The sequence below is a fragment of the Myxocyprinus asiaticus genome, chromosome 31 (assembly GCF_019703515.2).
Source record: "Myxocyprinus asiaticus isolate MX2 ecotype Aquarium Trade chromosome 31, UBuf_Myxa_2, whole genome shotgun sequence".
Lineage (NCBI taxonomy): Eukaryota > Metazoa > Chordata > Actinopteri > Cypriniformes > Catostomidae > Myxocyprinus > Myxocyprinus asiaticus.
In genome coordinates this window covers 1,573,613-1,599,227 of record NC_059374.1, presented here as the reverse complement: position 1 = coordinate 1,599,227, position 25,615 = coordinate 1,573,613, and the positions used below count along the sequence as shown (strand labels likewise).

The 25,615-nt window shown below is 40.5% G+C and overlaps 1 protein-coding gene, 1 non-coding gene and 1 pseudogene across 2 annotated transcripts; all 3 read left to right on the top strand.

Moving 5' to 3' along the window:
* Positions 1-25,615, top strand: part of LOC127421791 (E3 ubiquitin/ISG15 ligase TRIM25-like) — a 486,145-nt pseudogene that overhangs the window by 405,860 nt on the left and 54,670 nt on the right.
* On the top strand, positions 2,278-9,607 carry p2ry13 (purinergic receptor P2Y13). Its single transcript, XM_051665207.1, has 3 exons — positions 2,278-2,509; positions 4,195-4,904; positions 7,323-9,607. The coding sequence occupies exons 1-3, from the start codon at positions 2,323-2,325 to the stop codon at positions 7,650-7,652; spliced, it is 1,227 nt and encodes a 408-aa protein (XP_051521167.1). The 5' UTR covers positions 2,278-2,322; the 3' UTR covers positions 7,653-9,607.
* trnal-caa (transfer RNA leucine (anticodon CAA)) lies at positions 24,595-24,707 on the top strand. Its single transcript has 2 exons — positions 24,595-24,632; positions 24,662-24,707. It is a non-coding gene; the product is annotated as a tRNA-Leu (tRNA).

The following is a 25,615-nucleotide window of genomic DNA, read 5'->3' as shown; positions in this document are numbered from 1 at the left end:
CGTGGAGGGATGACATACTTGCACACAAGTGGTCATCTGGATTAGAAGAAATAAAATAAAACGTGAACTCTCACCTTGACATTCATGATTGGTTTTCTGCAAAGGTAAAGACAAACTTGAACAATATTGTGTCTTTAGTCTTCTGAAGAAAAAAAAATCAATTTATAGAATCTAAATTTTCTGTAACATACAGTAGTATTCAGCATTAAAGATCATTTATTGCATAAATTATTTTTGAAGTTTGAAGTTTGAAGTAAAAGGCCAGTCAGGATATTTTTATTTACCAGTAAGAGTGAGACTGAATAATTTCATGTTTTATCTTACAACAACAAAAAAATTATTTAAAGTTAATTAATGTGGCAGCTTAGATGTGTTTTGGGCCTTATAGCTGCTGAAACAAACAACAAATTAAAATTTTTGAACAATAACTGCTTTGGCAAATTCCAGCAATACATAAATCTGTTATTTAGTTTGTAATTCTGGTCATATTTTATGATTTAGGCTTTTTCAACTTTTTATTGCGACAGCAGAGGCATCGGCATTGACGTGAAGCTAGCTGCTTTTCCCCCTCTTCAACTCACTCAGACTGCTGACAATTTCTTTTCTATGCATAATTTTTTATTATATCTATGTATGTGATTACAGACAAATCATACAGAACAGTGAAATCGCTCACAGAAACTTTAAAGGGGTTATGAAATGGAGAATCAATTTTTGATACCAGGATGTCCTTTTTCTTCCCATTCATAAAATGTCTTCAGATGGCACCTCAATACTGTGCATAGACATTCTATGGATGAATGCAATGAATGGAGCTTTATTCTTCTAATACAGACAGTCAATAGTGTTTTTACCAATTGCAACTAAGTGAAAATATAAATGACCAAACAATAAAAAATAAACAACAATAAATAAAAAGTTATAAAAAGTTAAGATTAATTTAACCATAGCCATTTAATATTTTTTTTTATTTTCATTTTTATTTTTATGATGCTTTTAGCCCATAAATATGTCTGAAAATGTTCCATTTGTTGAAAATAATCTTGTGAATCAGGAGGCAAACGACTGGTTTAGATACATGAGCAGAAGATTTTTATCAGTGTAAGGTTATAAACCACTTAAGAATAAACCGATCGACACGTGTAGATTTTTGCCCATTAAACTCATTTCGCATTGCTAAACCGGCCTTCTTACCAGCTTATCCAGAGTAAATGTTGTGCAAATGCCTCTTCACGGTTTGACGTCAAAAGCAGAGAATTACAATATTATTTCAAATGAAATATAAACGCAGATTTCTTGCTTTGTCTGATTTTTGAAATAAGCAGCTTTTCGGAAGTATTCAGCATATTGGTGTGCATGTAAACATGAGCAATCAAAGGGTCATGAAACCCCCCCATTTCACAAACGCCTCTGAAAAGAGCTCTGAAAAGGGGCTTGGTAAGCCATGATAAGGTGGGAGGATAGAGGGGTGAGGAGAGGGAGGAGATTGCATGAAACAGAGAGGGCCTGAAGCACAAAAAGTCAGACACACCTGCAACATGGACACTCACTGGTCAGATGGATAGCGATACCGAGAGCAGCAAGTAAAGCAGTTCTAAGCTAATTGGAATATTCTTGTAAATACCGAAACGAAATGTTAATAAACCACACTATAAGTTTATAATGCATGCTGTATTTAATAAGAGTAAAAGATGTAGGCAAGTGAGCATTTTTGTGAATCATAAATAGTTGCCATAAATATAAAATGTTCACAAAATATTGTATTTTTTACAGTAGGTGGAGTTCAAGAACAACAAGTGCAATAAGAATGCAGTAAGAATAAATGACCATAATACAAATAATGACATATCAAATCCAGTAAACCCAAACATGGTGAATGAATGTGAAACAGGTACATTTTGTATTCTACGTTTTATTTAAAAACTGTGATTATGAGGAAAGTGAAGTGAATGTAATTACTCAGCAAGTGATTTTAATGATTAGGACATTTTGGGGAACAAACTGAAGCAGTGCACATCCTCTCTGGGTCAATGACTGAAACCTTATTTACAGGCGTGTAGCAATCTATACAGAAATGTCTGTTTTTTGTAATTCACAGTCATTGACCCTTACAGCAAGAAAAATGGCAACCTTGTATTTCACCAGGAAGAACACAGTCGTCCGTCAATTAACCCCAGTGTGAAATGAATCACATAGTATTTGGAATATGCCTGAAATTATTTTCCAAGAGTTAATAACAAATGTTCCACAGCATATGATGGACAGAACATTCCTCAGAGACACCGCAGTAGAACAGAAAGCAAGATTGTCATAGCAGACTTCATGTATGTGTGTGTGTGTGAGAAAGAGAGAGAGAGAGAGAGAGAGAGAGAGAGAGAGAGAGAGAGGGAGAAAGAGAAAGAGAGAACACTTCACTGTGGATACAGCTGCCGGAAGGCAAGACATTTATTAATTCCTGTTTATGTTGCTCTCCAGTCTCAAAAACTCTTCTCCCTTAGAAAAGGACCTGGTGAGTGTTTGATCCTTAATATATAAAATTGTGGTATAATTTGTATCTGTGTGTTTGTATTTGTCTGCGCTCAATTCTCAAAATACATAAATGTGTGTCCAAATTAATATAATTCAAAACTCTCCAGCAACATCATTTACTACTGCTGTTTTACTGATTATTTAGACATGGGATAAAACATGCCCCCAGTGTTTTATCTGCCATTAGTTTTGAAAATAGCAACATTTCCACTTTAAAATTTATCTGAGATGATCACTAGAATGTTCCTGGCACAAATTACCATTTCACTTGATTTACTCCTTATTTTATCAAAATTATGACATCTTTTACAGTACCATGATACTGTACAGTATGACAACTCCATCCAAATGGTAAAGAAATTGTTTGGGATTTTTATACAATGTTCCTTATTTTAAGTAAGTCTGTTAGTAGCTAGCAACATCAGTAAAAAGGCTACTGCATTTAATGCATGTGCGATATGAAAAATAATATACAATTATTTTGTCAGCACTAGATGTCAACACCATCAGATCATCTTTCTGACCGTGATGACAATTCATTTGATGGAGCTGAAAATAGGTTTTTAAACCATCCTGTAGTCTCAGTACATTTACCATCTGATGGTATTAACACATACTGAAAGACAGAAAGGAGAAGTGCACATTTTGTGAGAAAAAGAAGCAGGTTTCACCTAACCATAACTACCAAAATACCTCTGAACACGTTGAGCAGATTTTATCAAAATAAATACTTAAACATATGATGCATAAACTCACTCTGATGGTCTGTTTTGTCCCAAGTCTCATGAATCAGTACTTTTTGAATTGCTCGAGACATTCTTTGAAGATTTCAGAATTAAGTTTTCTTTTGTTCATCTGTGTCTTGTCACTCCCTAGGAATTACCACAGTGAGCATAAAAGATACCATTATAATATTGCAGAGGCTATTTGCACTAAGTACTAGTATCTAAATACCTACATACAGTAAAGTGGCATCACTGCAGCGTGTTTATTGTGGTTTTTAGAGTCCCACCCCTAAACCTAACCTTCCCTTACAAAAATGTTATCCTGGTTTTACTACAGTAACCATATAATCACCATGGTATTTTGTAATAAAATCATCCACAGAATTAAACATGGTTACTGTATTAACACCATATTATTGTAGTAACACTATGGGTAACTGCATTACATCTAAGGCTTCCACCAAAGAACATGGTTACTACAATATTACTATAGTAAAACCATGGTTAATTTTACCCAGATCAAATCTTTCTCTCAAATCCTTACCTTCACTGTGAACAAATCACTGTGAGAAAACCAACATTTATATTAATTTAATTTATTATTATAAGTAGTATTAAAGGAAATATTAAGAGTGGAGACAGGAAACAGGATGGCGAAAAAGTGAGATAAAAGGCGGAATTGAACCAGGGTCATCTACATGAGAAAAGCAAATCCACATCATCGTTACACCCTACGTCACTGCAGCGACACTAGGGGTTTAACTTCTCTGTTTCAATAACAGAATATTGGAGTGCAAATAGCCGCATTGTATGGCAGGTGCTATTTACACCTAGTGCAAATAGTCAATCTGTTATAATATAATTGTTATTTATAGCAGCTCCACTGAATGTGGACAAACTGGCCATGTGTTTTAAAGCTGTATTGATGTTCTTCCTCTAGACATCATGATGAACGCGAGTCAAGTGAACACTTCAGTCAGGTGTGAGCGCGACACAAGCGTGACGTCCATTCTCTTTCCTTGCCTGTATGCGGCTCTGTTCCTGCTCGCTCTTGTGTTGAACAGTCTGGCTGCCTGGATCTTCTTCCAAATCCGCAGCAGTTCAACGTTTGTGGTGTACCTGAAGAATGTTGTTGTGGCTGACCTGCTCATGACCCTGACTGTGCCCGTGAAGGTGCTCACTGATGCAGGGTTGGGCTCCTGGCACCTACGTGCTTTTTATTGCCGCTACTCAGCAGTGCTGTTTTACACCACTATGTACATCAGCATTCTTCTGCTGGGATTCATCAGCTTGGATCGCTACCTGAAGATCGTGCATCCGTTCGGGAAATGCGCTCTGCAGAGGGTCGGGTTTGGTCAGGTTGTGTGTGCAGTTATCTGGGTGGTTATGTTGTCGTTGGCTCTGCCGAACGTAATTCTGAGTAACCAGATTCAGCGGATTCCCGCCAGTGAAAGGCTGCGGTGTGCCAGGATGAAAGGGAAGGTGGGACTCTTGTGGCATGAAGGCTTTAACTACTTCTGCCAGGTGGTGTTTTGGGGTACTTTGGCACTTATGGTTGTGTGCTACACCTTCATCAGCAGGAAAGTGATTGAGTCATACCGCGCATCACGGAGCAGCAGTGACACAGCCAGTAAACAGACCACATCTAAGGTACAGTGCACTTTAAAGTCTTTGCCATTTTACACAATTCCATAGAGATCATAAACACTGAATTACTTTATGCTGATGTTGATAATGTGTAATAATCGTGTTTAGGACAACCACACAATAATTGTACAGTAAGTGTGCTTACATTGAACCAGGAGTATATGTACAATGACACAAGACTGGGGCAATTTAAGATTCATTAAAGAGAAATAGAGGAACCACAGAGGCAGAAATACTGTTTATCAATGCTTTGATTCTTTCCCCTATCACATGGCATGGTTGGAAGTCCATTCTTAAAGTGCTGAAAGCGATTTTAGCCATTGTGGAACTTCCACCAGGCTTAGCTTTTGAATTAGCCACACCCCCTCTTTCCAAAACCCAGCACTTCAAAGACACATAAAGGCTCAGTTGGAGACCATGGTGTTGGAGCAGTTATGTTAACCAAGCCTAGGGCTGTTACAGAGACAGGTGTGATATTTCATAGCACCTATTTCATTAATATCTGTTAGGTACTAAGGACATTTTCTGCATGACATTTTATAAAAATATCACTTCACTGAAGAGGTCTTCATGGGTCCACCCTAACCCGAGGACCCGAGGACCCGAGACCCGACCAGAGACCCGCACGGGTTCGGATCCATGTTTTATATGGTCAGCCAGGTCTAGGTCGGGTCCCATTCTATGGCTGTGGGTCCCGGGTCTGTTTAACATTATGTGTAATACCCGTCGATCCGAGAAGACCCAGCCATGATCAGACAATGCTGATGATGATGGTGTGCTGTAACTTGCAACATTGTAAAATTAGGATTAAAATTAGGGAAATTGCAGGCCGGGAAGTGAAAAATGGAGCAGAGCCACAATGAGCTGAGTGACATTAGAGGCAGAGCAGAGTTAAGGCACATTATAGCAAATTAGTAATGCTAACGTTAGCAGCTGTGGCAATGAACCAGCATTCGTTATTATTGTCAAAAAGGCAAACAGTTGAAGTTATCTTATGCAAGATACAAAAAAAAATGCAAAGCTGATTCTAAACAAGTCACGTCATCCGTCCCCGTGACAGCAAGTGGACTTTTGAAGCTGAAATAATGAGTGGATTAGCTATGCTGTTTCAATCAGCAAGAGAGGAATCACAGAAAACCTGGATGTATTTTACCAACTCTCTTGGCAAGGAGGATGGATTATATGTGTCACAACAAGGCACAGGGAAGAAGGCTACTAACGTTACATTAGGTAAGACACAAAGTTTTGTTATCACAACTTGTACATTAACTTGTTAATAGCAATCAGCTGTGAAATTGGGTCCGGCATTTCTCGGTTCTGCATGGGGATGGGTCCAAGCTTTCAAATAATAGATGGGTCAGGTTCAGGTTCGGCTAGTACATTTCCAAGTCTCTTTGGGTTCGGGCATGAATTTTTGGACCCATGAAGACCTCTACTTCACTGCACCTTTAAGCCTGTTAAAGTAGTTTATAAGCAAGCTTTTAAAGGAATACAATTCTTTCATTTTCATCTTTTAAGCTCCAAAAAAGAAGTATGACTTGTGTTCTGTATACTTTCTAAAGTCATAGGATAGATTATTTTGAATAAAAACTTACATTTGGGTCTGTTCCTCTCACAAAGCTATGGAATGACTATAGAAGAATTGGAATACAGTGCAATAGTCATGAGAACCAGTGTTTCTCAACTGGTGGGTCCATTGAAAATATTTTTTGGTGGCCGCCCAAGTGAAATCTTGGGTAGCCTAGACAAATTATTGATAATCTTGAGTTCTACGCATCATACGCACTAAATATACTTCTCATTTGCAATGCAATATTTTTGCATCGCGATTGAAGCCTGGTTTCGTCGTGAGTTTGGCACAAGCCATCACAGAACCACTTGCACCAATGATATGATCTGCTCTAACCTACAGTATCTCTGGAGTGCACACGCGTCAACCTGGCTTCCCTCGTTATTGCAGCGCAGACCACAAAACTGATGGAACCCATTTTAATTCTACAGAGAATTTTTTAGTTTAAAGCACTATGGAGTAAGTGAAACCTCTCAAACAGTAGACAGCCCCGACATTATAAACAGCACTGAGGTTGAACAGAGCAACACTGTGCTATGCGCCAAAATAAAGGTTTTTCAAATTACACATCATCACCCTAACTAAAATGTACCACAAAAATGTATTTTTAATCAGCTTCTATTTTTGTGACTGTTTGAAAGCAGTTATAAAGTGAAGAGATAAAAGTAAAGCATTGTTTTACATAAATTACATTGCTCTTGTAATATAAGAACAGTGCTGAAAATTTGCAATGTTTCTTACATTTATTTTCTTAGTAGAAACTTTCATATCAAAGCATACAAGAAAGTGTAATTCTACAGATGGCTTTAGTGTACAACATGTTAATTTGTGCTTAACTCCCTCCTCCACAGGTGTTTGTGGTTGTGGGCGTTTTCTTCGTGTGTTTTGCTCCCTTCCATCTGGCCCGAATCCCGTACACCCTCAGTCAGACCCGAAACACTTTAGCCCAGTGCTGGACCCAAAACCAGCTGTATTTTGCCAAGGAGACCACTCTCTGGTTGTCCTCAGCTAACATCTGCCTGGACCCACTAATTTATGTGTTCCTGTGTCGAGTCTTTAGGAAGAAACTCGCGGCAATGTTGATGCAGAGGTCCGTTCCTCATGGGCCATCTCTGACAGACACCTCGACCAGAATGGAGATGCCAAACATCACACATTTAAATACAAATATGGATGATTAATATTGAGCTGTACTTGTCATAAGACTCAAGGTGCATTCACAATGACAAAGATTTAATTGCTGGAGGAAATATGTGAAAATTTTACAGCATAGTATGCCATAGTATCTCTCCCTTTTATGGTAAGCTCATTTGTCAATTTTCTATATTTGGGATGGGTACCAGCTTTGTGCACATCAGTTCATGAAATCTGTCTGTGTTAGTTTAATATAGTCTTGTCCTAAAGTTTGTCTCGTTATCAGGGGGCACAGCAGTTTAAATTTCCCTTGCAGTTGTCTCATCCACACTGCCGCAGTCTCACTTCCTGTTAACTGTGCAGATAGTGTGCTCAAAAATGATGATATACAGTATGACCTCATAGGCAATGTATTAAATGGATCATTTTAAATTTGCACACAATGCATTTCATACTAATCATAAATAACAAAAAAATAAAAAATAATAATAATTAAAGCAAAGGGAGTCTGCAGGGATATTGAAATTAAAAATTCTCTTTTAGAAGTTATTTTGAGTGTTTTAAGAACCCTGTCTGTAAAACATGCTGCCTGTTTTGCGTTCAGGAACTCTTCTTTGTTATTACTGCTCCATGAAATTGGAATTTGAGTGGTTTCTTGTTCAAGTTTGTTAACTGTGAGGTCATCTATATGCTAAGTGACTTTTAGAAGATGACAAAATTATCTTTTAGCAGATCTAATATAATATATCTTAATAGCTTTTGGTCACGTTCCAGCTCATACTTCATCTGTGAAAGATCTGGAGGGCACTGGTGTAGACACAAGTGGGCCGAGCCATACATTGGACATTCAGGCCCACCCAATCATCTTAAGCCCCTTTCCCACAGAGATCCCCGAAAGAATCCCGGAAAAGTCATTCTGGGAACTGTTCTGGCACTATGAGATTTTGTAAATTCACACTGCCCCAGCTTTCTCGTAATCTGTGCTCGCATTCACACACATCCCCGGACAATCCCGTAAAGACAAAAGTCACATCTTAATGTGAGGTCTAATGTACAGTATCTTGAGTTGACTGATAACCTGCGCCTTTTTTATCCAATCGTACACAAATAAATTGCGTACCTTACCACTAAACTGACTGTTAATTTTATCGTCTGCTCGGATGGCGAGTAGCCGGTCTTGGCATCACTCAAATTCGTAGTAATTGTTATTGTCTTTTATGCATTTTTTCTGTGTTAGGGGTGTAAAGGTAAGAGATCTGCACGGTAGCCAATTTTATTGATTTTATTCCGGTAGTAGATTATTAGGCCTACTTTTATAAATAGCTCATCATTTTTGCATTATTTGATGTTAACTGTTTTTGTGTTATTGGCTGCTGTCTACCTACTGCATGTCTCTCGAGAACAATAAAGATTAAAATAGAGAGCAGTCAAGAAGCAAATCACGTTATCAAGGTGCATTGCAATATTATTAATATTAATATTAATTATTAATAATTGGATTAAATGTTATTTTTAAATAATTTTAAAACAAAACAAAAAACGAATCAAATGGACAACAAAGTTACTACCCTGCAACCGTTTACTTGTGCATTTGATTTAGTCATTGGTTGCTTTTGTAATTTAGTTTGATTCTAAACAACTGGCCATCCTACTGGGGGGAAAAACCTATCTACACAGACAATGTAACTTTGCTTTTTCCTTCAGAAATGAGCATTTATTACAATCAAAAAAGATTATTCATTTGCTGTTTATTTGTTGGTGGTTTTTGGCAGTAGTTTCTATTTTCTGATATCACTGTTCATTTTTTCTGTATGGCTAAAGCACTTTTTTTTATAAATGTTTATAATTTTTTTTTTAATATCATTGTATGCTTACTGTTGCACAGCATTTTTTTTTTTTAAGAAGCCTCCAGGCAAATGTTTCTATCTTACATGTTATTTTCATTATTTCTACAAGCTGTACAATTTTAAATAAAAGCAATATTTGGAAGAAAAACATGAACTAATGTGTTGTAAAATAGCAATAATTGTTTATCAATCAATAACATTTGGTCTTTCATAAAGTTACATATAAGTGATGCGACAGTACGCAAAAACAACATTGGCCTACTTCCTTCTGAGTCAGACAAATCTGGTAAAAATGTACCGTATCTGGTTGGATTTCTTATGTAAGGAGTCGATCATTTATAAGCCTATAGTTATAGTCTACACTTCTGTATTTTCACTTACATTCATCTTCTCAAACTTCGGGGCATGATGCTCGTGGAGATAGTACTCCAGGTTTGGAGTGTTCCCTGCATGAGTGAGACTTTTTTTGACACAATTTACAAACTGGCTAACCATCATCAACATTTTAAATACCCAAATTATTCTTACACTGTGGACTTCAACCACACCATACGAGAGGGGGAAATAGATATTCAGCCTGCGACATTCGGTGTGCTGTGCTCTCTGAATGAACAAGGGATTTATTTATTTTATCACGTCAGGTTTGTGATGCTGTAAATTTAGATGATTATTTCTTAGCTGAACTGATATTTACAATGAAAACGTTAATTCCTTTTGCTTGGATTTGAAAAAATTAAAATCCGAAAAAATCTTGACCTTATATTCCGGCAATGCTGTGAATGAGAAAATGTCAACAGTATATGACAGTTACGTATCTGTTTTTAAAACTGTGGTATACAGTAAAACTGTAACATCTCCAGTTTTTTTCATGACAAGACGGCAAGGTTTTTTTAAATCTTTCCTGACCCATGGTTCACCTCAACCATGTATGCAGACATCTTAGAGCAGAAAATGATCGATCACATTTACAGATGGTATACAGTCAGCATATCTGGAATGCTACCTTTTTCAGTGTCTTTTCATTCAATACAATGCAAATTAGACTGGCTTAATAAAGAAACCTGTGAGCTTGTTTTGTGCAACAGGCTTTCTTCAGCATCTTTAATTAGTCACAATAATTGTTAAACACACTCTTCAGTTACTGGCTATGTTCATTCAGTCAGGACCAGCTCCTACACCTAAAGACCTTTAACTGAGCTCACTGATCATCCGATCCAAGCAAAGGAAGTACAAATGCCTTGTCAGGTTTTCAGAGCCTCCGAGATCAGCAACAACTCCATCCATAGGCGTACTGCCACTGGTATCGCCACTTCTTCAAGACATGCTAAGACAGCACTGCAGTTTTCCAACATTGTGGTTACAGATGCAAGCTGACAGGACCAGCGAGTTCTTGAAAGCTGAATAAGTTCATAGCTGTTAATAGAAAGCTCATGATTTACAAGAGAAAGATGTGTACACATTCTAGGAAGTTAAAAAATGTGCTGCTTGTCAAACTGCCCTGCATGTGTAGCACAGGAAAAGGTTTAGTTTGTGTACGTAAGAGCGTATATAGATGGCATCTGCATGATTAGCTTGGAAAAGAGTCTGCACACCACCAGATACTCTGCTCATCATAGATGCACCATTATACGATTGAGCAACCTATGCGAGATTTCACAAGCTGTTGGAATCAAGCAGTTCCTTTAATTGTATTTTTCTTTGCATCAAACACTTTCAGGTCTTAAATGCTCAGGAACTGTTTTGTCACTTTCCCCTGTGAGTTAACGTATCGTAAGCAAACAGCTATTTGCTCTGTCTTGCCATCTCTTGTCTCATCTGCCATTACATTCCAGCATGCCATTATTGGATTTCCTTCTTGATCTTCTCAGTAAACTGTTCAGCAACGTTTTGAATAAATTCATTTTGAGAGACTGGAGAGAGATAGGTAAAATTAAAGGCAAGCTCCCATCATTTGAATTGAATGCCCTTATTGTGTCACTGTGTTTGTCAGTTTGTTTTGTATGTTTTGTAATTTTCTCTCCCTCATGTCTCACAGGCGCGGCCGGCATGCATGATTGGCATTTCCATGGGAACATGGATTGTTCCCGGGGGAACGCTGATCATGCCACTGATTAGCATGCTGAGCAACACCTGTTCTCCTCTAATTCACTCCCTTCTTAAGCCTGTCATGTTCTCAGTATCTTTGCTAGATTGTTGTTTGATGTTGAGTGCTAACCTTACACTCTCTGCCTAGTTGGTCCTGTCTTGTGTATCTGTTGGTTGCCTGCGTGTCAGGTGTGTGGTTGCCTTCCAGTATTCTTCCACAGAAGATACCTCATCTCTGCCCGTGTGTCGGGAGTTAAGTTCGTTCATCTCTGCTGGGCATTGTTCTGCATCTCACTAGCTTCAACTGAGGATTCTACGAATCTGTTCCTGACTTCCACTACGCACACACTCATCTTACAAACACACTCTTCATGGATTGACCCTTGCGCGACTACTACGTGCACGCTTTCCGCTGCTGAAGCTGATGTCAGGATTTTCTACGTTCCTCAACTCAGTGACTGCTAATTATTATTCTTAATAAATACTTTGAACTGTTCCTCTGCTCTTGGGTCTGTTTGTCTCACTATCGTTTGTTACACATTTCAAATGTAAAAAGGGTAAATGGATAGTGCTTAAGTTTTACTTGTTTGAGGCCTGTCTCAAGGTCAGCCAGATCATCCTTGTCTGTTCTGGCTCTCCCTACATCATCTCCTGATCATTCAACAATCTCATACTCTTTTCTCATCCCCACAGGTTGATCTACAAATTGGAAAGATACTGCAAGTAGCACAATTAATAAATGTACATCTCTTTTTTTCTGCATTAGAATTTAGGGTTATTTGGACATTAATTTATTCTGTAAAAACTGTGTAAAATTTGACAATTATTTTTATTTATATTTTTGCAGTGGAACTACTGTTCTAGGTGGATGAACTTCTAGTTATTTCTCATTTATTTAAAAAAAAATTCCAATAGTATGGTTATTATATTTAAACCGATGATGATAATGGTAGAATTCATTTATCTTGTAATGCAAATGAGATTACTGTTTGCAAATTTTAAGATAAAGCTTTAAAGACTGCAATGTGATGTAATGAATAATTATATTGTGTGTGTGTTTTGCCTAGCGTGAGTTTTAAATGGATGTGTTTTATCAGTAAGGGATAATCCCCAGCTAGGTATGCGTTAAATGATTTTAATGCATGACGTGGAGGCGAAGACGTGGTTGCCTCCGCAAAATGCATTCAAATCGTTTAATGCACACCTAGCTGTGAATTTTCCTGCTTATACCATAGTCACTTGCCAGCAGTACTTTTATGAGTATGTTTAATTGTGGGTACTTTTCACTCAAGTAAATTTCTCATTAAAATTTTTTACTTTTACTTCATTAAAATGGGCGACATTCCTGCCATTACATTACTAGTTTTAATTCAATGAGCATTATTGAATGTGTAATTTGAGAGTTTTTATAACAGGAATTTTACAACAGAGGAATTTACAGCGATGCTCTGTCACTCAAGTCATCACTGCAGATGGAGTAAGCGCTCAAAACAAGCACTTTCTTTCGTCACGCAATGCCTTCATTTTACACCAAGTTAAGCGTATATTTCAAGATTAAAATTACAGCTCCAGTTTAAGAAAGCCTGTTGCGGTAAGTTTTGGCAATTTTGTGATAACGTGCGCTTGTCTGTGTCATGGTGATGGTCATTTTCAGGATGATTCTGTATCTATGGGCTCTTAGGACCTTAGTTTATAAGTATACATTTTTATATCATTGCTGCAATACATCGGTGTCTGTAAATGTGTAAATGCCTTTTGCTCTGCCCATCACGTGCAGACAGCATTTCTGTGTGTCCACAGCATTTCTACATTTGACAGACGTGGCACGTTTTTCTAATGGACAGCAGAGAACAAGCTTTGAACTTAAATGAGCCTAACATGCTTCCAAACACAGAGATAAGCTGCAGTTTAGTGTACAGAACTAATGATCTAAATTATTTCGACAAAATACTGTAACTTCCCTGAACTAAGAATCCATGCAGGTTTTTAAAAGCATGAAGTAGCGAAAGTAGGCATTAATAAAGCATAATCTTGCTTAGTTTTATTCGCATTATATATAATTGGGCCTGTGGAACATTGTTTTCGTTTATTTACCGTAATAATTATTATAACGTTTTCCAAACTTTTCTTCTAATTGACAGATTCGTCTAAATCTGACAAGCATCCTTAAAGTGATAGTTTAGGTATAAGTTAATATTCTGTCATCATTTTCCTACCTTTATGTTGCTCCAAACTGGTGTGACTTTCTGTATTTTGTAGAACCTGAAAGATGTTAGACAGAATGTTTGAGACTGACAGTCTCACTCACCATTTCCTTTTAAAATATGGAGGAAAAAAACATGCAGTGAAAGTAAATGGTGACTAAGGCTAACATTCTGTCTATGTCACAGTTCGGTCACCTTGTCAGGTTGAGGTTCTACCTGACGGGACCGTGGCAGTATTGGCCTGCCTTTGTGTTTTGTGTTCCCCTTTGTGTGAGCGCACGGGTCCGGTCATTTGGGACCGCCTTACGAGTTTAACCGCCTTGCGCTCTCCAGTGATGTCATGGTCCTGTCCGCCGGTCAGGTTGGGTTTTGTCTGACGAGGACCATGATATCATCGTCCCCTGCCTGTCTTGTGTTTCATGTTTGTGTTTTGTGTGGGTGCACGGTCTGGTGGTGGGTTATCGCTGTGCGCAATTTGCCACCATGTGCCCTCCGGTGATATCATGGTCATGGCACCTTGCCAGGTTGTGTGTTCGCCTATGGAGGACCATTGCATCCTCGTCCCTTGTCTGTTTTGTCAAAGCGTGTTTACGTTTTTCCCGAATGTGTTTCAGGTGTTGCTGGGATGCTGAATCAGCATTTCCATGGGAACCCTGATTGTTTCCATGGGAACGCTGATCATTACAACCTGCAGCTGCGAGCGACACCTGCTCCCAGCTGGCCTCAGGACACACCCCATCGGTTTCGGCGGCTCCCCATGCTCCTTGACGCCCAGAGTCATGCATCCTCCCACTGGCTCCGTTCTCAGTTGAAGGATCCTGTCTCACCTTTTTATCCCAATGTGCTCTGTTCTTCATTTCACAGCCCTTTGCTTTTGAAGGTGAAGGTGGCTAAAACCATCCTGCTCATCACCGGAGAGGCTGCTGATTGGGGAATCGCCATGTGGGACAACGAATGCCTGTGTTGCGCCTCGTTCCTGGATTTTGGCGTGGAGCTGTGTCGAGTGTTTGACCCAATCGCGCTGCAGTGTGGTGAACCTATCACCGCCCGGGGAATGAGGAGGAGCCAGACACCCATTTCTCTGCCGGTGTCAGTTTCCGCTGCCATGGAGGCAATTTCCCTGCCAATGTCCACGGCCATGAGGGCCATTCCCCCACTCCTGCCTCACCCACAGTCAGTGAGGTTGTCTCCCTGCCACTGCCTATTTCCACAGCCATGAGGGCCGTTCCCCCGCTGCTGTCTGTACCCATGGTCAGTGAGGCCATCTCCCTGCCACTGCCAATGTCCACGGCTATGAGGGCTGTTCCCCTGCTGCTGTCAGCACCCATTGTCAGTGCCCATGCCTGCCATGGCCAACGAGCCAGCACCCATGCCTGCCATGGTCAATGAGCCTGTTTCTAAAGCTTCATACATCCCAGAGCCTGTGCCTGATGCCTCATCCGTCCCTGAACCAGTGCCTGAAGATTTGGCCGTCCCAGTGCCAGTGCCCTCGGTCATGATGGCCGCTCCCACGACAGTGCTCCTGGCTGCCCGGAGGAGGAGAAGGGCTCCTGGTTCCCAGGCGTTCCCGGCCAAGGAGGCCGTTCCCCAGTCACTGCAAGCATTCCCGGCCAGGGAGGCCGCTCCCCAGTCGCTGCCAGCAACATATCCATTCTGACTGGTACCACCCAAGGCAACTCTTCCAGGAGAGAGACCAGAGTCGAAAACAAATATGTGAGATCTCCAATATGGCACCACTAACAGCAGCCGAATCCAATCCTCCCGAACACTCTGCAAAACTGCGTGCAGCAGGCTGATAGGAGAAAATGCATAACAGCACACTGTCCGCCACTGATGCGCCAATTCAACAATGTCCAGCGGTGCCAGAGGCGAGAGAGGAAACCTGAGGGGACGTTGCGCATGGCAGAAGAGCACACACCTCCCTGATGGTTGATGTAAACCACCACCGTCCTGTTGTCCGACCAGATGAGGACATGACTGTCCTGAATCTTCAGAAGGAAAAACTTCAATGCTAACAGCACTGCTAACATCTCCAGACAATTTATGTGCCAATTCAGCCACAGTTCCATCCACACTCCCTGAGCTGGACGACTTTCGTACACAGAAACCCAACCCATGGAGGAGGTGTCTGTCATTATCACTTTGCAGCGACACACCTGTCCCAGTGGAATGCCCGGCTGCAGAAAGTGGTTGTGTTTCCATGGCAACAGAGTCTGGTAGCACAGGAATGACAGTGGATGCTGCGATCATGAGCCCCAACAGCCTGTGAAATGTTTTTGAAAGGAGGACACGTCCCACTATGAACATCACTATACACTGGCATAATGTCAGAATGCAAGATGGAGATAGGCGTGCCTGCATCAGTCACGAGTCTAGCTCCACGTCTAGCTCCACATCTAGAAACAGAGTCTGTTGCCTTGGCAACAGGATGCTCTTGTCTAGGTTGACTTGCAGCCCTAGATTGTTCAAATGGCTGAGAACAACATCTCGATGTTGGGCAGCCAGACTCTCTGAGTGAGCTAACACTAACCATCATCGAGATAATTCAAAATGTGGATGCCCTGAAGTCTCAAAGGTGTCAGAGCTGCATCCATGCATTTCTTGAACGTATGTGGTGCCAAAGCAAGTCCGAAGGGAAGGACGCAAAATTGGTATGCTTTGCCCCCAAAAGCGAATCTGAGAAAATGCCTATGCTTTGCCACAATTTGGATATGAAAATAAGCACCCTTCAGATCTATTGTAACAAACTAGTCCCCGGCTGTATTTGTGACATTATTTGTTTGTGCGTTTGTTCTGAATCGGCCTTTCATTAGAGTGAAATTCAAACGTCTCAAATACAGAATGGGACTTAAGGCACCATCCTTTTTCTAGACTAGGAAATAACGGTTGTAAAAACTGCATTCTCTCTGAGAAGAGAGAATTTCTACTATTGCCCCTTTTTCTAAAAGAGATTGAATTTCCGGGATACGTGATGCCATGCGAGAAGCAGACGTGAGAGCGACTGGCTCTGCGCACTTTGCTAGTTTTTTAATTATCATCATGTTATAATCTGGTGAGATTCGATACACCCAGTTACATATTTGCTCTTTGAGGTAAACATGGCAAAGAATTCAAAATTCTCAGACTCTGGAGACATTAAAAGACACTTACGTGTTCAATCTGAGGCCTCTGATGGGACTGCGAGCCGGGGACTCGATTTGGATGGTGCGTCAGGAGAAGATATTCAGCGTCAACTCTCCAACATCTCGGTGATGCTGACGAAGGTTGTTGCTGACTTGGAAGATCTCGCTGTAATATATCGATCGATTATGATGATGGAAACAAAATTCTTTGAATTGGTCACAAGAGTCACAGATGTTGAAAAACTAATCGATTACCTGGAGTTGTCAGAAAGGGAATTATCCGCTAATCCGCCCGCGCCCAAAACAGACTTGAATATTTCCAAAAACTTTAATATTTCAAAAATATAAGCCAAAGGAATAACATACAAATTGTTGGAATTCCTGAGCATGAAGAAGGCAGTGATATGGTGAAATTCCTGGACGAGCTCTTCCCAAGTCTGCTCGACATAACAGGCCATAAACTGGAAATCGAGCGAGCTCACAGAGTCTCTGCTCACAGATCTGCTGAGGGAGACAGGTCCTGATCAATTCTGGCCAAATTTCTGAGATCATCCGATAAAGATCTCGTGTTGCACCAGGCGAAGAGGAAAGGAAAGCTTTCTTGGAAGAGTCACAATATTTTCTTGTTCCCGGACTTTGCAAGTTCGACAAGAGAGAAACACGATCGGTTCAAGGAATGTAAGAAACACTTACATCAATGGAAGATCGCTTTTGCACTGATGTTTCCGGCCAAACTGAGAATAGTCACCAAGGACGGCAGCAAAGTATTTACATGTCCCAAACAGGCACTCTCCTTTATAAATACATTGGAGTGAGTAAGCCATTTGATGTTTCTTATATTAGTGGACTGACTCGCTGTTCAGTGACTCGATTGTCTGAGGAAGCTGGGTGCCATTTTTTTTTTTTTTTTTTGCATTGGCTCCGCCTAGCGGATGGAGTTTGTTTTGTGGCATGACTCCTTCAAGAAACTTTTGCATTAACAGAAGATCGCTTTTACACTGAAGTTCCCAGCCAGATTGAGAATGAACACTATGGATAACTGCAAAAAAAATTACATGCTCACATAATGGACGTCTTTTATAAAGTTGACGGGCTGAGTAAGTCATGATGTACTTTTTTATGCGGCCTCCGAGTGAGTTTGGCTCTTGATCATCCAAGGAACTGGGATGCCTGTGGTGTTTCTTTTCATGCTGGTTCTGCCTAGCGGCTGGAGTTTATTTTTGTGGAGTATTTTTAAGGGACATTAGAATGATTACGTCATCTGCTGCACTCATAACAGCCGGCTCACTGAACAATTGTTTGTCTGTCCGAGGAAACTGAACGGCTTTATATCAGCTGGAGTTTGTTTTGTGGAGGAACACACCTTCAAGACAGTTCTGTGAATTAATCTACACATTCTTTGTAAAACAGACCCCAGCCAACAGGCAGAATAAACACAAAGAATTTTCTGTTATGTAATTTTGCCTCACAAAATTTGTGCAGAAGCACCAGATTTGAGCAATCCGACGGCAAAGTTGTCGTGGGGTTCTTGTATGCGTACATGGACCTTTTGAGTTTAAAGGGATCGATGCCGGTTGGCGCTGTCGTGTGCGGGGTTAATGCGCATGTTTTTCTTTTTTTCTGTTTGTTTTGTTCGGGGGGGTTTTATTGTTGCTCTAATGGGGAATGTGGTCTTTATAGTCTTTATTTTTTCTATTATATCAATATGTCAATTATTAATATGAGTGGATTATCTCTCTCCACATGGAAAGTGAATGGGTTGGGGCACCCCATAAAAAGAAGGAAGGTTATTTCTTTCAAATTCAAACGTCTCAAATACAGAATGGGACTTAAGCCACCATCCTTTTTCTGGACTAGGAAATAACGGTTGTAAAAACTGCATTCTCTCTGAGAAAAGAGAATCTCTACTATTGCCCCTTTTTCTAAAAGAGATTGAATTTCCGGGATACGTGATGCCATGCGAGAAGCAGACGTGAGAGCGACTGGCTCTGCGCACTTTGCTAGTTTTTTAATTATCATCATGTTATAATCTGGTGAGATTCAATACACCCAGTTACATATTTGCTCTTTGAGGTAAACATGGCAAAGAATTCAAAATCCTCAGACTCTGGAGACATTAAAAGACACTTACGTGTTCAATCTGAGGCCTCTGATGGGACTGCGAGCCGGGGACTTGATTTGGATGGTGCGTCAGGAGAAGATATTTTGCGTCAACTCTCCAACATCTCGGTGATGCTGACGAAGGTTGTTGCTGACTTGGAAGATCTCGCTGTAATACGTCGATCGATTACGTTGATGGAAGCAAAATTCTTTGAATTGGTCACAAGAGTCACAGATGTTGAAAAACTAATCGATTACCTGGAGTTGTCGGAAAGGGAATTATCCACTAATCCGCCCGCGTCCAAAACAGACTTGAATATTTCGAAAAACGTTAATATTTCGAAAATATAAGCATATAAGAAGGTTATTTCTTTTCTTAAGCGTAAAAAATTTTGATATAGTGTTTCCCCGCAGGAAGCGGAAAAATTTGGGAAGATATGGGGTGGACATGCTTTCTTTAGTGCTGGCTCAAGTAAGAGCAGGGGAGTCATTACACTGATAAGTAAACATCTACAATTCAAATGTCTCAAACAGATTAAAGATAAATTAGGGAGAATCATTATTGTTTTAGGAGAAATTCAGGGGCAAAGGTTGATTTCGGCTAATATTTACGCACCTAACGCTGATGATCAGGGCTTTTTTATAGATCTTGAACGGATGTTGCAAGCCGCTGGCACCCCTCATGATATAATATTGGGAGGAGATTTGAATCTATTGATGGATTCAGTCCTTGATCATAGTGAAGCAAAAGTGTGTAAGACCCCTAGAGCAACATTGACGCTTCACAGGATGTGTCAATATCTTAGTCTTGCAGATATTTGGAGACTTTTGAACCCATCTGGTAGGGACTATAAATTTTTTTCATCAGTCCATGAAGATTTAATCTAGAATATATATATTTTTTATACATATCTAAGTCCCTCATTTCATCTGTTGTTGACTGCTCAATTGGAAATATCTTGGTCTCAGATCACGCCCTGGTGAGTTTAGAGGTGTTGCCACATACGGAGTAAAAGAAATCATATAGTTGGTGCCTTAATGTATCCATTTTTGCAAAATCCTGATTTCCAACAAATGTTAAAGACTGAAATCAATGTTTATATGGAGACCAACTGGTCCTCAGTATCCTCTGTGGGCGTGGCTTGGGAGGCACTTAAGGCGGTTCTTAGGGGTCAGCTCATACAATATGCCTCATTCACCAAATAATCCAAAGCACAATAACTCGTGGAGTTGGAAAGGGAATATTAAAAAGTGCAGAGGAAGAGCTGAAGCGCCAAATGTCGTCTGATGCCCTCAGAGAATTGACCCGTTTGAAATACAGATATAATACTATTTTATTGTGGAAAGTGGGGTTTTGGTTATTCAGGACAAGACAGTCATACTTTGAGTCGGGTGACAAAGCAGGGAAGCCTTTGTCTAGATATATAAAGAAGAGAGAGTCTTTTTCTACCATTCCCTCAATGAAATCTGCTGGTGGTGAATAATTTACCTCAACCATTGATATTAATAATGCTTTTAAAGAATTCTATCTTGATCTTTATAGTTCCATGTCTTCGTCTACAGATGAAGATATTAGAAATTTTGTGGAACCATTAGATCTCCCTAAACTGAAGACTGAGCAAAACAATTCTCTTGATTCTGAGATAAACTTGGAAAAGCTTGACGAGGTAATTAAGGCCTGCCTACAGGCAAGTCTCCGGGGCCAGATGGCTTTGCTGCTGAATTTTTTAGATCTTATGCTACAGAATTGGCTCCACTTTTGTTAGAAGTTTATACGGAATCATGAAAGAATGGAAAGCTTCTGCCAACCATGACACAAGCTCGGATCAGTCTGATTCTTAAAAAGGACAAAGATCCAAGCAAGTGTAAGAGTTACCGTCCAATCTCCCTGATCCAGCTAGATGTAAAAATGTTGGCAAAAATTCTAGCTAAACGATTAAGTTATGACATCTCTTATACATATTAATGAAATGCCTAATGTTATCAGAAGAGCTGCGGCCCCAAATAAATCCCACCTTATCTATATCATGTGGTCAGTGGCGAATGATCAGACTCCGGTCGCTGCCATCTCACTTGACGCCGAAAAGGCATTTGATATGGTAGAATGGGATTATCTTTTAAAGATTTTGGAAATATATGGGTTCGGAAATACTTTTATCGGATGGATTAAGTTACTTTATAGACACCCTGTAGCGGCGGTACAAACAAATGGATTAATTTCAGATTATTTTACTCTGAATAGGTGCACTCGGCAGGGTTGCCCTCTTTCCCCATTATTGTTCTGTCTTGCCCTGGAACCTTTAGCAGCCGCGATAAGAAAGGAGGATGATTTTCCAGGGGTGATGGCGGGAGGTGTGACGCATAAGCTTCTGCTTTATGCAGATTATATTTTTTTATTTGTTTCTGACCCCACTAGATCTATGCCTTGCCTCCACAGAATTATCAATTCCTTTTCAAAATTTTTGGGATACAGAGTTAATTTATCTAAATCCGAAGCTTTAGCTCTGACTGTGTACTGCCCAGTAATGGCTTTTCAACCAGGTGCCTTTCAATGGCCCAAACAGTTACATAGGCCGATTAACAAAGGTGGGCTAGGCCTACCTAAGATTTGGTTTTATTATTATGCATTCGGTCTCAGACATTTGGCTCATTGGTCACTTCCATCTGAGAGCCCCTCCCTGGTTTTATATTGAAAAGGAAGTTCTTGACCCTATCTCGCCACTGCAAAGCCCTTTTATCAAACTAATTGGAGAAGTTAAGTCACACCCCGTTATCTCGCATTTACACTCGATATGGACAAAGGTGTCCAGAGTGTTTAACTCGGATATTTATTTAAACATAGCCTCGAGCATATGGCTGAACCCTAAACTATGTATTAATAAGTCCCCTTTCTGTTGGTCAGATTGGATTGTGAGGGGGGTTAATACACTTGGTGACCTATATGAGAGTAGAGTATTGAGATCTTTTGAAAATTTGATTCAACATTTTGGGATTCCCAGATCTCAAATGTATAAGTATTTACAGCTGCACCACCTGCTCTGCACTGTTTTTGGAAGTAGCACGCACCCCCCTAGAGCGGCAGATACTCTGGAAGTGGTGATTGCTGCTTTTGGGAAGGGTCATGAGGCATCAGTGTATTACTCCCTGCTAATTCAGAGTCTGGGGGATGGAGCTTTAAATTCTCTCAAAAGATTATGGGAGGAAGATTTAAATTTGTTATTGGAGGGGGGAGTGTGGGCTAGGATTTAAAAAAACGCCAAGTCTGCATCTAGAGATGCAGTTCGCCTTATGCAATTTAAGATTTTACATAGATTTTATTGGACCCCCTCTAGATTGTATAGGCTTGGTCTTAAGGACACACCCACCTGCTGGCAATGCCATTCTGAAGATGGAGACACCACCCATGTTTTTTGGGGGTGTCATAAGATCCAAGAAATTTAGCTGAAGGTGCAGAGTTTTGTGTGTGATGTGTTAGGCACTCAGGTCTCGTTCTGCCCCAGACTCTGTATTTTGGGAGATGGGGAGGTCATGGATTTGGAGGATAAGTACATGAAGGACTGGGTTTTGACCAGTGTGATGATTGGTAGGCAGGTTATTTTGAGGAGTTGGAAGTCGGATGGAGCACCCTCGTTCCCGGAGTGGTGTGCGGAGATGGGGAGGGTGGCTGCCTTCGAGGAGAGGATGAGAATAAGGATGGAAGTTAGGAATTCTTATAATAAGAAATGGAGCAATTACTTAGCATTTTGGGGGGAATCTCAAGCAGGGGCAGTGGAGGGAGTAATTTAGAGTTTCGTTTTTTTTTTTTCTTTTTTTTTTATTATACTTGATTATTGTATTTTTGTTGTTGTTGTTATTGTTTTAGTTTTGTGGTTTTTTGTTTTTTTTGTTTTGTGTGTGTCTATATTCTATTGACCACAGGGGTGTTCGGTGGGGGGGTCAGGGTGGGGTGGGAGTTTGGTAGGGGGAGGGGATATAGTGGGGGTTTAATGTCTAAAATGATTGATTCAATATATATATATATATGTTGTTGTTTTTTTTGTGGTAATTTATGAAATAATAAAAATGTTAATAACAAAAAGAGATTGAATTTCCAAAATAAAAAAATAGGGATTCCTGAACAGAAACCTCTGTCAGAATAACCCCGTTGAACACTGGCAGAGCCTGTCTGAATTGAATGACATAACCATGCTTTATCATTCGAATTACCTAATTCAATACATTTATTAACTGCTGCCAAGCTACCAGACGGGCAGACAGGGGAATTAATGAATGATTTTCTCTTGTAGCGCAATGTAAAACCACTAGATGGCGCTCTTGGCAGCTGCCCTGCAATCAGCCACACATCTGAGGGTAACTTCTGTGCCTCTGTTATTGTAACTGATTGAGCAGGGTTTGATAAAGTTTTTGCCTTTGTTGTATTTAGGTATAAATGATGGTTGCCCTGAAATGTACTGACAGGAGGGACGTTTCCAGAAACATTCTCTTTTCTGGCATTTTGATCGTTAAAGAGTGTATGAATATTGGGGGAAATGCTTTTTGGAACAAACTGATTTATCACATCGGCCCAAGCATTCATTATGGGGGGACAGACTGTGGTACTTAAAACTGTGTTCTATGTACACTTGTGCTAGTTGAACATTGAATTCTGTTATGCATGACTCAGGACTCTTGGTCACGGAGACAGTGGCTGAATTCATGATGAAATTTCTCACTGCCCATTCCCCAGTGCAAGCTGCAGGGGGAGACTGGGCTGTAATCAGGTTGTTGGGTGTTCAAGGCATGCAGAACAGTGAACTTGTCCCGATACTGTCCGAAGGGTAAACAGGAAAGAAACGGTTAAGTTTGCATGGTCCAGTTTCGTTCACTGGATTGGGGCTCACCCTTCGTTTCACAGCAAGCAAGTCAGGCTCACTTCTGGTGTCCAGCCAGCCATTTGAAAGGAGCTGAGCCAATATTCAAGCACCTATGTGGGCACATACATGATGTCGGGAACATAGGAGGACCCCAATCCTTCAGAGGGGGTGCAAAACTCGTGTCCAGCACTTTATGTGGTTCTCTGGTGGAATGTTGCAAAGATGCCAAATGTGAACACACCTGAGCTGTGGTGGCCTTTTCTCTGTCATGTCAAGAAAGTATCTGCTGGAATGTGGCAGTTTGCTGTTTTGCAGTGCGGAACTTTTCAACTACCAACTGGACTGCGATGCTGAACAGGTCAGACTGTGACACAGGGGTGTTCATTAAAAAGGCCTTGTCCCAATATCCATGAGCGTAAGCCACAAATCCACCATAAGGTCCAGCACATTCCGACAAACAGCACAAGCAACGGGTTTGGTATCCCTAAGCGCCAAATCAGAAACCCTGCATAGTTCCATGACGGCCTCAGCATACAGATCAGCTCCCTCATCCTAATCCCTCATAAAATGGGCCTGGTAGGCTTGCAAGACTGTTTGCGTGTGCAATGGTGAAACCGCTTGGCCCGAAGCCAAGTAGGCCTTGCTCGACAAGGTTGAAGTCATCCTGCAAGGCTTCGAGAGAAGAGTAGGCCTCAATTTCCATGCAGCTGCTGACGAAGGAGAAAGATGAGCCACCAGCATCTCTGCCATTGCCGGAACTGCAGAATACCCATGCACCATCAGAATGGCCGAGTGGTCTAAGGCACCAGACTCAAGGTTCCTTGAACCTTTTCATGTAAAGTGTAATCTGGTCTCCAATTGGAGGTGTGGGTTCAAATCCTACTTCTGACATTAAGCTTTTACCATGTGGCGTGAAATTAAATGCAGTCATATTAACAATTACCAAAACACTTTCTTCTTCTGTCAATCTCCAATGATAGCCTTGATCAAGAAGTGTCTTTGGGCTTTGTTACATCGCCTGAGTGGTCTAAGGTGCCAGACTCAAAGTTCCTTGAACCTTCTCATGTTAAGATTATTCTGGTTTCCAAATGGAGGCGCGGGCTCAAATCCCATTTCTCACATATAGCTGTTACCATGTGGCATGAATTTTAATGAAGTGATATTTACAATTACCAAAGCCTTCTATCCTTCTGTCAATCACCAATTATAGCATTGATAAAGAAGAGTCTTTGTGCTTGGTTAGACCGTCAGAATGGCTGAGTAGTCTAAGGTGTCTGACTCAAGGGTCTTTGAACCTTCTCATGTAAAGAGTAATGTGGTCTCCAAATTGAGGTGTGGGTTCAATCCCACATCTGTTTGGAAATTTTTACCATGTGGCATGAATCTAAATTCAGTAATGGTTAAATTTACCAAAGCCCTCTTTCTTTCTGTTAATCTCCATGGATAGCGTTGATCAAGAAGAGTCTTTGGGCTTTGTTACACTGGCAGAATGTCTGAGTGGTCTAAGGTGCCAGTGTCAAGCATCTTTGAACCTTCTCATGTAAAGAGTATTCTGGTCTCCAAATGGAGGTGTATGTTTAAATGCCAATTCTGACAGGACAAGTTTACCAAGTGGTGTGAATTTAAATGCAGTAATGGTAACAATTAACAAAGCCCTCTGTAATTCTGTCAATCTTCAATGATAGAGTTGATCAAGAAGTGTCTTTGGGCTTGGTTGTACAGTCAGAGTGGTCTAAGGTGCCAGACTCAAGGTTCCTTGAACCTTCTCATGTTAAGATTATTCTGGTTTCCAAATGGAG

Excerpts from the sequence above, each read along its gene's own strand:
- p2ry13 (XM_051665207.1), top strand. The coding sequence starts at position 2,323 with ATGTATGTGTGTGTGTGTGAGAAAGAGAGAGAGAGAGAGAGAGAGAGA. Across the intron at positions 2,510-4,194 it reads CTCCCTTAGAAAAGGACCTG|ACATCATGATGAACGCGAGT; the intron begins GTGAGTGTTTGA and ends TTCTTCCTCTAG. Across the intron at positions 4,905-7,322 it reads GTAAACAGACCACATCTAAG|GTGTTTGTGGTTGTGGGCGT; the intron begins GTACAGTGCACT and ends CCTCCTCCACAG.